Consider the following 14,041-nt stretch of genomic DNA (forward strand, 5'->3'; position numbering starts at 1 on the left):
GAACACCAGCATTCTGTGCTTCAAAACCCTTCAGCCAGCTTCGGGCATCTCCCTTCAAGAAAATCCTTATCAGCTTCAGAACCTGCTCTTCATCTGTCACATGGTTGCTAATGCATGCCAACTCCATCTGCTCCAAAAAGTCACACACATCTTCTCCCTTCCTGCCATGAAACTCTGGATAAGACCACATCATGACAGCCTGTAACAATCCCTGAGCTCAACTCACAGTGGAACACACGCCAAAGCACAAAGCCAGAGTTACTCCTCAGTCACACAATCCTTGAGAAATCCTCAGTGGGGGCACCAGAAGGATGTGAGGTGAAAAAAAGAAAGAAAAGCCTACCTCTATAGCCCTTCCACCTCGCAAACTTGGAATAACAACACGAACGGGGGCACCACCAGCCACCGGCTGGAACAATTCTCTCACTCACCACCCAACCCACGCCAGACAGACAGCCAAAAACAGGGGCACCGTACTCAAAGTAAACACCCAGCAATATATATTCCCAGTCAAAACATTTTACAAGCTTCTCCCGACACAGAAGCCTTACTCACACCACTTACAAACACACACTCAGACCTGTCAGCCGAGGATACACCACATCCCCAATCACCACATGATCCACTCGCCTGCCTGCTGTACCAACCACACCAGAATGAACCCGGCCTCTCTCGCTCCAGAAGGCGCCCACACCAGCTAACCCTCGAGTCCTCTGCAGCCCATCACTTCTGCATGTGTCGTCAGCAGCAGCTACACAATCATCTCTCTCTCACTCTCTGTGCTGATCCTCTGCCAGCCTCACAACAAACCCAGGCAGCTTATCTGCCCTGCTACCGGCCCACCACCAAGCAGCAACCAACCCTTCTCTGTCTTCTTCACTCGGCACCCTGCTCTCTGTCCAGAGTCCTGTCTTCTAGGCGGCCCACACCAGCCAGCCTGTCACTTGCAGCTTATCTGCATCCCTTTCTTGTCCACACCTCAAAGGCGGCCTCCACTGGCTCCCACAATCGTCACACCAGCAGCCCAAACACACCTTACGCTTCTGCCCCGTTCCAGCTGCAGTCACACGACCACCTCTGTCTCTTTCCACAGGCGTCGCTCCACCCACTTGCTGCAGCCCTTCACTTCACAAGCCCACACTTTTACACTCTTAGTAAATCTGTCCCACACCCGCCGGTGCTTCAGCCACGCCACAGCGCTCACCTGGCTGCGCCCTCTTGCTCTCTGCAAGCCGCCAGTTTCCTTGACCAGCTGCGTTTCACTTCAGCTTCCTGTACACGATGGCCTTACACCATCTGTCATTTCACCTGGGAGGCTCCCACACTTCTGCGCTGACCAGCTGCGCTCCATAGCCCACTGGCTTCTCTAGCCCGTCAGCCTCTCCACAACAGCGTCTCCAGCTGCTACACGACGGCCACCACAGCTGCGCCTCCTCAGTTGCACTAGAGAGCCCCCCCTTACTCAGTACGACGGCCTCCCTTTTCTTCTGCAGCGCCGACTCCACCAGCTCGCTAGCTTCTGGAACGCTGCGTTGGCAGCCCTTCAGCGCTCCACGCCCACGTTACCTTTTTGGCCATATAATATTATATATATTTCATTTTACCTAAGAGACGCCCACCCCAACCTTTTCACACCAATACCCATGACACATAGCCCCTTAAATCTTTTATTGCTCATGCACCTCTTCAAATGCCATCTTTAATTGCCTCGATGCTATCACACCTTCAAACACAACCAGGTGACCAGTCCATTTCTTGGACGCGCATACACTTAAAGACGACCAAGCGGCTGATACCATCTCCATGGACCCTGTTTCGGACAGGCCTGCCAACAGCTCAAACCAAATCTGTCCACACTAAACACCTGGCCAGGCATTCCACGGCCAAATTCTTACACACACCACGCATCCATATGTACACTGACCAGAAAGACCTCTCAAAAAAACGCCTGACAGAGTGCATTGGCTCAAACATGGCCTTTGATACTACTCATAAGGTGGGTGCACTTGTAGGACATCTCCATGGGTATCCTTGAATGGGCACTAGATGTAGGCTCTTGAGGGCTGAAGTGGTGTTCAAGGGGTTGGAATGGAGATTGATTCAAAGTGGGTGGAGAGGGGCCCCTTTTATAACCCCTATCGGCGGCCAGCTGCTAGGGGCCCATCTAAGGATAAACTCCCCCGCCCCCCCCCCCCCCCCCCCCTTTATCCTTATTAAGCCACATGCTCAGTCCATGACCAAGCCCCTAGGGCCTAGCTGGACTGCTTTTGGCTGCCCTAAATCTGCCCAAACTGTCATGCAATCTGTTTAATGTGAAATGTGCTGATTTTTCCCACTTTGCAATAATACCTAGTCACAAGTGAAATCAACCAATAAAAGCAAATGTGGTGAGGATCTCACACTTCCTTTTCAAGAGTAAAAAGCATGCCTTCCATTCTCTTTCCTTCATAAAACAGCTTGATGGAATGCATATATAGGGCGTCTAACCTGCATTTTCATGATATAGCTTCTTTTTACTGAAAATAGGCAAGAAAATAACCAAAAGCTAACTCCATGATGGTCAAACATTGATAACTTAGTGGTAGAACCTTTGTACAAATTTGGTCAACAGAGTCAAGTGCTGTTAACATTGAACCTCAGTCCAAATTCGCTGCTGGAAAGGTTGCATCATTTCGGAAATGACTCTCTAGATTGGCCTGTGATGCATCCCCAAATTACATTGCGTGACAGCTTGTGGAAAAGTGAAAACATAACCATTTTCATCTGCGATGTCACATATGTGACGAATCCCCAATGTTTACCCTGATTCGAGGCCTATCGGACCATTGTAGATGGCATAGGATAGCTTGCCAATCTTGAATAAAAGCAATCGCATATGGAAAGCCCGGAATACGACCAATGAAACGCCCAAATACTATATCATCATAATGCATGTATGCATCTGTAGGCATGTTAGTGCACATAGCTCCCAACATATGTGCGCATGGCTTCACTTGCTCTATAAAATCTTGTAAAAGAGTGGCGAGTGAGAGAAGCATACCTCGCATTAGTCTAGCCTCTTCAGGATGGTTCATCGAGAAGACCGGTCCGGTAAAAGTGACTCGCGAGTATACATATGACGTTGCAATCTCCACTGGGCTGCCCATGTAGATGAAACTCTGTTGAGATGTGAAAAGAGGGGGTGTGTTGAAGACCATAACCTTGGTTTTCCCAAGGTTTAATGTGAGATCCCGTTGTGCACAAAAGTCCTATAATGTGTCAAGATGCCTTTGGAGAGCCTCTAGAGAATCCGCAATAAGCACAATGTCATCAGCATAAAGTACTATGGAAACAAGGATGCCTACTAGTGATACGCCTCCTCCCCCTCCTCTATCAAAGAAGGCCGAAATCTTATCGATGTAGAGGTCAAAGAGCATGGGGGACAGTGGGCAGATCTCTGGCTTCATGGATGGGTGTGATGATATGGGTTGTCTAGGTGGATGGGAAGCCTTCCGAAAGAGCTCGGTTGAACATATGAGCTAGGAGGGGTGCTAGAGTTTCCCCCACATGGGAGATGTGCTCTGCCAAGAGGCCCTCGTGGTTTTGTGATCTACCGTTTTTAAGTCTCCGGATGGCTTGGGCATCCCGAGTCCCTGCCTCTTGAACCAGGTGCATACTCGGCTATACCATGACTCGTGCCCATCTATTGGGAGGACTGTAGGATGAGCCTCATAAGTCTCCGGGGGGCCATGACATTGATCCTTTGAATATATGTGAAACAAGGATGCTTGCTAGTGATACATCTCCTCCCCCTCCTCTTATCATTGAAGGCCGAAATCTCGTCATTGTAGAGGCGAAAGAGAGTGGGAGACACTCCGATGGTACTGGAGATCTCCTCTAATAATCCTTTTGGGCATCTCACCCACCCTATGACTGACTCATATAATGCAATGATCCCTCATATCATGTTTGATGGTACCCCGAAATCATGGAGTCTTTGCAGTAGTCTGGCTCAAGGCACCATATCAAAGGATTTGCGGAAATCTAAAAAGCAGCAATAAACATATCGTTGTAGCGCTTTGGCCTCCTCTATGATGGCTTGGAGGGTGAAGATGTGATCCAATGTGGGGATTGACTTGCGGAAGCCTCCTTGCCCTGATGCTCTGTGCACATGTCTCTCTGCTAGTGTGTTGAGCTCCATCTCAAGTACTGACGTGTAAAGTTTGGCCAGTGTGTGGCCAATCCTAATAGTCCTGTAATTGTTGGGGTTCATGGGATATCCAGCTTTATGGATGAGTGTGATGATATGGGCTGTCGAGGTGGGTGGGAAGCCTTTTGAAGGAGCCTGGTTGAATATATATGCCAGGAAAGTTGCCAGAGTTTCCCTTGCATGGGAGATCTGCCAAGAGGCCCTCGTTGTGATATGCAGCGGAAGTCTTTGTATTGGAAGATCCTGTCACACAAATGCTCACACCGTCTTCTGTATCCTGAGTTTCGTGAGTTTAGCAATCCATTTTAGAGAGAGAGATATATGAGAACTGTACACCAGATTGGGTCCCGAATTACCCACTGAAGGGCCCCCTATCCCGATAACGAGATAGTATTTGCTTTATTTCTTTAGAGAGAATGACTGTGGACTGTAGATAAGCCAAACGCAAGATCTTAGAGGATCGGAAGCCTGGCTAAACAGTACACGGCTGTAGAAACACCTCAATGAACCGATCTCGAGCCTATGCACTCTTCCCAAGGGCATGAGGAAGGGTTGCACACCTGAGGCTGAGAAAAGAAGGCGGTGGACTGTTCTAAGCTATGTTAGAATGCTGTAAATGCTTATGAATGCTGTGTTACCTTCACCAGAGGGCTGTAGCATGTATGGATGATGCATATAGGCGGAGGAACTGCTGTAGAACTGCTGTAGGACTGAAAATGCAAGGTAGGACTGCTGTGGAACTGTAAACGTAGGGCTGTGCTGATGCTCGACACAAAACGCAGGACTGTTTGCTGTTTTGGGGACTGTGGAGGACTGTACGGCTGTGCCTGTGTGCTGTTCTACTGAATTGCTGCGTTATGACTGCTGAATGGCTGCATTAGTACTGCTGAATTGCTGCGCTTATGGCTGTAGGGACTGTTGAACTGTATGCGTTGGAGAACCAGGGCTGGCTGAAGCAAACTCAAGCACTCCAAGGGCTGGATGAGACTAGTCTAGTGCTGAAGGCTAGGGAACTCCTAGGGTTGAGGAGGAAAGCTTTTAGCACATTGAAGACTGAATGGGAAACTAAGCCCTATGCAAGCCTATTTATACTAACTAGAGGCTGGTCAAGTTGGCTGGTCATTTATTTAATAAAGTTTATATTTATAAATGACAATAATGCTAAATAAATACCAGAAAATATGGAAAAAATACCAGATAAATCCTAGTAAATTCCCTAAGGCTTCTGGGATGTTCTAAATGATGCACAGGCATATGAATGCATATTATGCAGGATGCAGAGTGCTTTCTGATGCAAACCCTAAGGCTTCTACTGACTCTACAAGCATGAATGATTCTCTCCAAGCGGGTTAAGGGACTTGACTGACTGACTGACCCGCTAAGGCTGAGGAATGACCTATGTAGCTTGTGCCTGACTTATCCTGGACTGAGGATGTACAATGGGGTCACGGCGTACGACAAATATCATCCACTGGGTTCTAATAATGTACAAATGTTGCACTGTTGATGATGAGCCATCTTGTCACCATGCATTGAGTGCAGAGTTTATGTGACATTTCCTTCTGCTTAGCTTGGCGGCAAGTTCATGGCTTCCAAGTAGTCTGCTAACAACTGGGGGTACTCGTGGAAGAACTCCTCGTCTAGCCATACTGTCACCAGCCTGGACATTTCCCAGTCTGAAAGGGGTCTGGTGGACTCCAGGATGTTTAAATATTTGGAAAGTACAAGCTTTGGGAATGGGGGATTATCCTAGAATACAAAGGACCACACTCCTAAAATTTAGGAGAGTTGCTATTTTTGGCCCGACTCCGATGGAAATTCTGTTCGCGTCATTACATCTGGAATTGAGCAAATACCAAGAGTTGGCAAAGTGCCTATGACAGAATGTCTACCAGTTGGGATATTTTTAGAGGTAAAGATTATGGAAGGACCCATCTCTTAGATTGGGACATGTGGCAAGAAAGTGGACCAAAGTGAGACAAGTGGCCTGACACTTGTTAGAAAAAGGATCAAAGTGAGACAAGTGGCCTCACACTTGTCACTTCAGCTATTGTGTGGCTCTCCACTTGTCATTGTAGCCTTCTCTTGCCATTTCAGCTCATGGGAGGCCCAAATCTATAAATTGGAGCCCTCTCTTTTCATTAATAGAGGCTCTCTTGCTGCACACTAGCCTCTACCACCGTTGAAGGCTGCCCTAATGATGGCTACTCTCTTTCTCTCTCTCTTGAAGGCTGCCCATGAAGTATACCGGCTGTTGGGGACTGTTTTAGAGGCTTCCATCGCGAAGAAATACTGAAGGCAAGGGTATTCAATCATTTATTATGATTTCTAGCCATTGTATGTGTTGTACCAGCATTTGTACTTGCTGTACCAGCTTCTGTACTTGCTGTACCAACCACTGTACCGGCTGTACCAGCTTCTGTACTTGCTGTATCAACTGTACCAACCACCGTACCGGCTGTACCACCCATTGTACTTGCTGTACCGGCTGAATGGAGAGTTGTACTTGCTGTACCCTTTCTATTGCATGAAGACCCGTGGTTTTTGGGGAAGAATCAGTACCCACACGGAGGTATATGGATTATATTGTTGGCTCGGCATTTCTACAGCCTATGTTCCGGCTCAGTTGCCTTGTGTTGGGCTGTGTTATGGCATTTGTATATGGATAATCCGGCATCTCCCGTGGGGAGAGTAAGGCCCTCAAAGCTTTGTACATGATATTATTCTCCTTGGGTAATAAAATACTCCAAGGGGGGGGTCGGCCCATTCCGGCCTCTATGCGGTGTCACGTGTGCAAGCTCCATTTTCAGCATTTGTGGATGTTTTGTCCAGCTTTATGTTTTATGCAAAGTGATGATGGATATGTGTTGAGGCCGTGGCCATGTTTAAGTGTTTTAACATGTATTGATGGTATCAACAAGTGTGTCAAAGGCCCTAGTCCCCCGGGCACCCGCCGCGAGTTACACATACGGCTTTGTGGGTGCCTCGATCTCGGAATTTCGTATAAAACTGATGTATCCCTTGATCGGAACCATGCTTCCATCGATGAAGAAGGATCTGCACGGGCTCAATAACTTATGCTTCGTCTACCACGTCTGGCTACTGTTCATTTGAAACATCAAACACTTCTGGACCAACATATGGTTTTAGCCAAGAAACATGGAAAACATCATGCATTGTCCAACTGGTAGGCAACTTTAACTTCATGGAGACATCACTTAACTTCTTAACTATTGGAAAAGGGCCAAAACTACGGAATGAAAGCTTGGGACAACGTTTGCCCACTTGTTTCAATCTCTGTTTCATGATACGCAAATAGACCCAATCCCCTTCCTTGAAGTGGACATCTCGTCTAGACTTATTCGCCTGTCTGCTATATGCTTCCTGAGCTTTGGTCAAGCGGTCCTTGACTGACTCAATGATCTCGGAAAATGCTTCCGTGGTTTTATTAGCCTCTAAAGATGGAGACACCATTCTCGTCAAAAGAGAAGAAACACGGCGACCAAAGGCTGCTTCATATGGAGTCCGTCGGACACTGGATGAATGAGTGTAGTTCAAGATAGCTTGGACCAATGGAAGATAATGTTCCCATTTGGACTGCTGGTCATGACAGTATGACTTGAGAACATCAAAGGCCAACTCGTTATAAATTTCTGTTTGGCCATCTGTCTGCGGATGGAATGCACTAGACAACTGCAACTTAGTTTCGAAGTTTTCAAAGAATGCCCTCCAGAAATGCGAGGTAAACTTGGAATCTCTATATGATGTTATGGTACTAGGCAAACCACAAACTGGATACCAATGCTTGAGAAACAAACGGGTTACGTCCTCGACTGTGGCCGTATGCTTGCATGGGATGAGCATGCAGAATTTACTAAAGCGATCCACAATGGTAAAACACTGAGTGTTACGGGATCCGGTGGATGGTGGTAGAGGCCCTACAAAGTCCATAGATATGTCGATGAAAGGTCCGTCGGGGATAGGCAAAGGTTGAAGTAAACCTGCCTTCTTTGTATGGGGAACCTTGACTTTTTGACAAATCTTACAGGCTTGTACATGTGCGTAGACATCACGCCTCATCTTTGGCCAATAAGAGGACCGTCCTAATTTCTCGAGGGTATTGTTGATACCCCTATGTCCTCCAACTAAGGAGTCATGGGCATCGTAGAGAAGAGCGGAACGTTTTTCCCCGAGTAACACAGAGACGGTGCTTGTAGAACAACCAACCGTTCTGTACTGAATAGTGGCCAGGCTCAGAATTGAGGGCCAAACTGTACTGAGTACCAAACTCAGGGGAGTCGACATATTGGTCTTTCATACTATCTAAGTCCTTTCCCGTGATTTCGAGAATGGTAGATTCGTGGACTGCTTGGATGCTGGACTTTCGACTAAGAGCATCTGCTACTGGGTTATGCTTACCAGGGATGTATTCAATCATACCTCCAAACTGTTGGAAGATTTGACTCCACCTGGCCTGTCGATCACTCCACTGGGCACTTAGCATAGTCTAAAGCCACTTAAGTGCTTGGTGGTCTATTTTCACTGTGAAAGCCTGTCCATAAAGAAAAGGCTTCCAATGTTTGAGTGCTGTGATCACACCCAAAAGCTCTTTGTCATATACCGAATAATTCTTTTTGGTGACATCCAACTTTCTACTATAATATGCCACGGGTCTATTGTCCTGCTGGAGGACTGCACCTATGGCTACATTGCTGGCATCGGTGATGACCTCGAAAGGTTTGTCCTATGATGCTAACTTTAATACAATTGCTTCTGAGGCAGCTTTCTGGAGTGCACGGAATGCATCAAGCGCCTTGCTTGTAACTGAGACTTTCTGCTTGCGAGTCTTCATCCCCTTGAGCAAGTCGGTAAGAGGTGCTGCAAGGTTGGAAAACTGATGGACATGAGTACTATAGGCCTGACAAAGACCTACGAATGAATGGATTTCTTGGGTGGTCTTAGGAATGTCCCAATCTAAGATCTCCTGAACCTTTGATGGATCCAGTCTAATCCCATCGGAACCGATGATGTAGCCCAAATACTGAACTTCCTTAACACCAAAGACTGACTTTTTGGCGTTTATGTAGAGCTGATTATCTCGCAAAAGTTGCAAGACTTTCTCCACATCTTTCTCATGCTGCTCCGCAGTGGCTGAGAAGACTATTATGTCATTAAGGAATATGAAAACACACTTCCCGATGCCAAGAATGCTTCTATCCCCATGAATCATGATAGGCTCAGGAAAATCTTTACAAATAGTAAAAGTGTCCTGTCCCCAAACGGGAATAGACTCATACCGACAGAACCACTGAATTCCTAAGATCATGTCACACCCTAGCAGAGGTGAGACAATGAAATCTCGTTGAAATGAGGCCTTCTGAATTATGGAAAATGTGGGTGCGAAGACCGTGTAAACCGGTCCACATCCAGATGATATGGGACTAATGTGCAGTTCAATTTATTAGCCAACTGGGGAGAGATGGCATCTTCAGAACTACCCATATCGAAAAGGACTACAAACTGTCGGCCCTGGGCAGAGCTATAAGCTCGGATGAGGCTCTTCTGAGCAGCATCGCTCTCACCCTCCTGCTTAGCATCAAATACCACGGATGGCATAGGATGCATAGAAGGTAAAAGTTAAACTACATTTGAGGTAGTAGGCGGGGCTGGAGGAGCTGGGGAGGCTGTGGCAACTGTGGCAGAAGGAGCCTTGGCGGCTTGTGCCGCTTGCCATTTGTGGCAATCCTTCTTACCATGCCCTATAATATGAGAGAAAAAACATCTATTTTCTGACTGGTACTTCCTTTGTTCCTTTGGAGGAAGATAACCTCCAGTGATGCTTGCTTTAGCCTTTTCATCAGGGGTTTTCTTAGGTTCTTTATCTTTCTTACCCCCTGAACTGGAGCTATTACTGCCATCCTTCTTAGCATCTCTAGAAGAAGCGTTACCTTTCCCTGTCTGTGCAGCTGATTGTTGCTGCTGGGGTTTGGTACTGGATGGAGATGACTGCTTGGGCTTGCCCCCGTTGAGCTTCATTTCTTCATTCTGAGCGAGAGTCAGAGCCCGGTCATATATACTTGGTTCAAAGTTACGAACTGTGAACCGAATGTTAGAGTCCAATCCACGAATGAATTGCTCCATCTTAGTCTGCTAAGATAACCCTAACTGCTGTGCTAAAGTAATAACCTTACCGAAAAACTGGACTGGGAATCCGTTCTGTCTGAGTCCATGGAACTCGTCTTTCGGACCGGTCATGTACTGGGGCGGGAGAAATCTGGTCTTCAGGTCATGGACAAAGATGTCCCAGTCAAAGGCTATGACACCTGTGGCCTGGTCTGTATGAATACTAGACCAATGCTGCCACCTAGTGACTGCCTCACCAGTGAGATGGGGAGCCGCTAAGTGGACTTTATCTTGTGGGTCTGTGATCCTAGCTAATGGAAAATGAGCATTAAACTGATGAATAAATTGATTAACTGATGAATGATCACACTTACCATCATACTTACTGAAGTTTGGTCGACTGCGAATGACGGTGGTTGATGCTGTTGCGGATTGCTTGCTGGTGACACGTATGACTGGGGAGACTAAGACGAATCAGCCTCAAAACAAAGGTTCCATTCTTCCCAAAACTGTTCCCAAGTGTCTTTGTTCGCTGTTTAATGGACAGCCAGTAAGTCAATCTTGTACTTCATTTACATCTTGTAATACATAAGCAAATACACCTGGCGACAGATGAAGGCCCTTAAGAGGATGGTTGGGAGCCAATCGGGTGTGTTGTGTGCTCTCTCTATCTCTCCTTTATCATTTCTGCAAATCCAGAAAGCACTTTAAGCAATCTCTTCTCTATTCCTTTGAAAGAATACTTCCGCATAAGGCGCATATAACACTAGTATCAGAGCTTTGGTTGTCGTAAAAAAGAGAGCTAAAAAATTTCTTCCTTGTGTGATTGGTTTTCAGGCTCCAAGGGCACACCCAAGTACCAGGATGTGGCTCGCCATCTCTCATAGGTGGTTGGTTTACTAGCCTACCGCGAAAGCCCCTGAAAGAGCCTCCCACACCCGTGGTGGATGATTTACTTGCGTTCGGGCTTGAACATGAGCACTCCCACCTTGAGTAATCTGGAACAGACTGGAAGACTCAGCCTCACCAAGGGAGCAGCTCACTACTCCCCTTGATTCATCTTCTCCCACGGAGCATCCTTCTTCTCCCAATTTTCTCTTCATCTGGACCCAAGCCTTCCATGACTTCCATTTTTTCCTAGATACAACAGCAGATGCAGCAGCAAACAGGACATGTAGAGGTTACTTCTTGCCGTCCTCCATCCTTCTACCCAGGTATCCCCGCTACATTGAGATCCGGATGCAGATCGTCAGCAAGCAGCCATGGAGACTAAAGGCAAGTAAGTCAACCGACATCATGAATCCTTATGCTAAAGTTGCTAGAAAGTCTAGATGGTTGGACATTCTTGAGCCTGTTTTCATACAAGTTGAGGAAGTACTCGACTCTCATTCTGACTCAAAGATTGACTTGATGGCTCAAATGTTTATATACCTAGATGAACCCAAGAACATGCCCAAATTCACCTTTCAGGAACGTGCATGTTATATACTCATGGTAGTCAGCCCACAAGACTATATAACTATCAACTCCATTATGCATAGTATGGACTAGATACTACGACACATCCCCACTAACGTCATCAGTGCCCAATAGTGGGTGTAGAACTGTGTATCAAGATATGCTCTCACACATGCACTCCACACACGCACACATCTAAGAGCATATATTCACACAAAGGCCTTTGTACTGAGTTTGTATTTCTGATAGGTGAAGTCCCAAGCTTAGTCCTTTACCAAGACAGCTTTAATCAGGAGGTGGTGGCCCTTGGTATCAGAAAGCACTCCACAATCCTTCAAGGTGGTGGCTGGATCACTGACTAAAACGCCATCATTGTACCGCAATCCCCTTTATCTTGGTCCTTCCTCCAATTTTGCAGATATATGATGTCTATGCTTTATTTCGATTCACTTAAATGTTCAAATTGACTTAGGAACCACCTTATATAAGAATGTTTCTTAGTACAGCCTATCGCATACAGGTGTAATGGTCTCAAAAAGGTTACCCAGCTGAACTGTCCCTTGCATGTTTCATGTCGGCTTCTGCTACTAAATCATCCCTCAACGCATCTGCAACATACCTGAATTGATACAGGTGATCAAGACAAAGTAAGGATGTTGTTCATCCAAAAGACAGTGAGGTGCAGACATGCCATAGCCCAGCAGCTAAAGCAAACATGTGCTTTGACAGAGGTTCCACATGTCTTCTCAGGTGCAAGGTATGTGAGTGGGTGAGATGTTCGTGCACAGTTTCTTATTTATTTTTTTGCTTTGTCCTGGAAATAAACAGGCACATTCACTAAAATTCGATTTACTTGCCCTGGATTGGATCCTGCTGTGTATAGGTACTGGGAGATGGTGACAATGACAAGCAGTAAGTACAAGGCTGTGTACCTGGGAAGCAACACACCAGTATTATGACGCTCTCCTTAGATGAACAAAAAATGTGCCTGCTATAGTCCTGTGTTTATGATCATGTTGGGCAACGATATAGGCATGAAAACCATCTTTTATTAGGTTGGTTACACAACCACCCCTGCTGACAGCGGAGGTCCATCCAGGCTGCCTGCCATCAGGAATGCACAGGCAATCTTGCCCATCCAGCTCCCTGCCCACCGTATAGCAGGGGCAGGGAATGTTGTGCAACCAGCCTCAGTATACTTTCATGTATATTGAGATACAATGAGACAATGCACTCTCTTACGGAGAGTTACATGAAAACCAAAGATGGGTACCATTTATTTGAAAAGATTGTGCACGACATTGTTGTGCAAGCTCTTACCAAGGATGCAGTAGGGTCTGGTGCAGAAGACTGTGGTCTAGAAGAAACAAGCACCCTACAAACAGTATGTGCAAAGCGATCATGAGAATCCTCGCCCTCCATCGTGACAGAAAAGCTGCCCACCACCACCGTCCAACACAATTTGCCACTGTTAGCTCCAAATGGCTACACTTAGATAGAGAAAGACAGCAAACTAATCACTACCATTACAAGGTCTTTTCTGTTATTGGGGGCGCTTAAAACTCACATAGAATCCTCATATCATGCTTTGCAGGGAGCTCCTCTGGTCAACTGAAGCAGGCAAAACCCATTAGAGAAGTGGCATTTGTTGAAACAACCCACACACACGCAGGCAGAGAGTGCTGAGTTCGAGATCTTGCTGGATGATAACTTGGACAGGCTAGGGCCAACGATACAGCTGCGTACCATGACATGACACTGACTACGATGGTGCACGTGCTACACACATTGAATACGAGCCAGCATGCCCTTCATCTGCTTCATACCATGGGCACCCTTACTCCGAGTCCACAGCCGTGCAAAACGGCAGCTTAGTGTATTTTTACAGGCTAGAATTATGAACTAAGATTGCTTTGTGTATTTTTAACGCTAAATTATGAACTAAGATTGCTTTGTGTATTTTTACACGCTAAATTATGAAAAAAACGCCTAAGATTTTCATTTGTTTTTATTTTAAGGATTCATTTATTATAATAAAAACTAACATGTAGTATACATTTTAAGATGCTTCAAGAGTTGTCCTTATTTTGATTTAAGACCATAAACACAGCTTGAAGAGTTGTCCTTATTTTGATTGGTTGATAATAAACGATTTTATCGAGCATTGAGCACTCGTCCCCACGGAGCCTTGCTCCCTCTCTTCGCATTTAGGCGTGTGTAAAGACATTTTACACTTGGTGGCACTTAAAAGCTTTTAACCTCATCACTGGT

General features: G+C 46.2%; 1 protein-coding gene across 2 annotated transcripts in view; it reads right to left on the reverse strand.

The window, feature by feature from the left end:
• Nucleotides 1-13,719, reverse strand: part of LOC147636402 (protein S-acyltransferase 10-like) — a 71,454-nt gene extending 57,735 nt beyond the window's left edge. For both annotated transcript variants that reach the window (XM_086801841.1, XM_086801840.1), the window contains exons 1-5: nt 13,517-13,719; nt 13,338-13,381; nt 13,091-13,205; nt 12,628-12,702; nt 12,315-12,389 (exon numbers count right to left, since the gene is read on the reverse strand). In XM_086801841.1, the coding sequence (XP_086657967.1) occupies nt 12,315-12,389; nt 12,628-12,702; nt 13,091-13,205; nt 13,338-13,350 (278 nt within the window). In that variant the 5' untranslated portion in view covers nt 13,351-13,381; nt 13,517-13,719. The remainder of the gene's footprint in view (nt 1-12,314; nt 12,390-12,627; nt 12,703-13,090; nt 13,206-13,337; nt 13,382-13,516) is intronic.
• Between the last annotated feature and the right edge of the window lie 322 nt (nt 13,720-14,041).

Source organism: Cibotium barometz, chromosome 8 (assembly GCF_041138505.1).
Source record: "Cibotium barometz isolate CiBa-2024 chromosome 8, ASM4113850v1, whole genome shotgun sequence".
Lineage (NCBI taxonomy): Eukaryota > Viridiplantae > Streptophyta > Polypodiopsida > Cyatheales > Cibotiaceae > Cibotium > Cibotium barometz.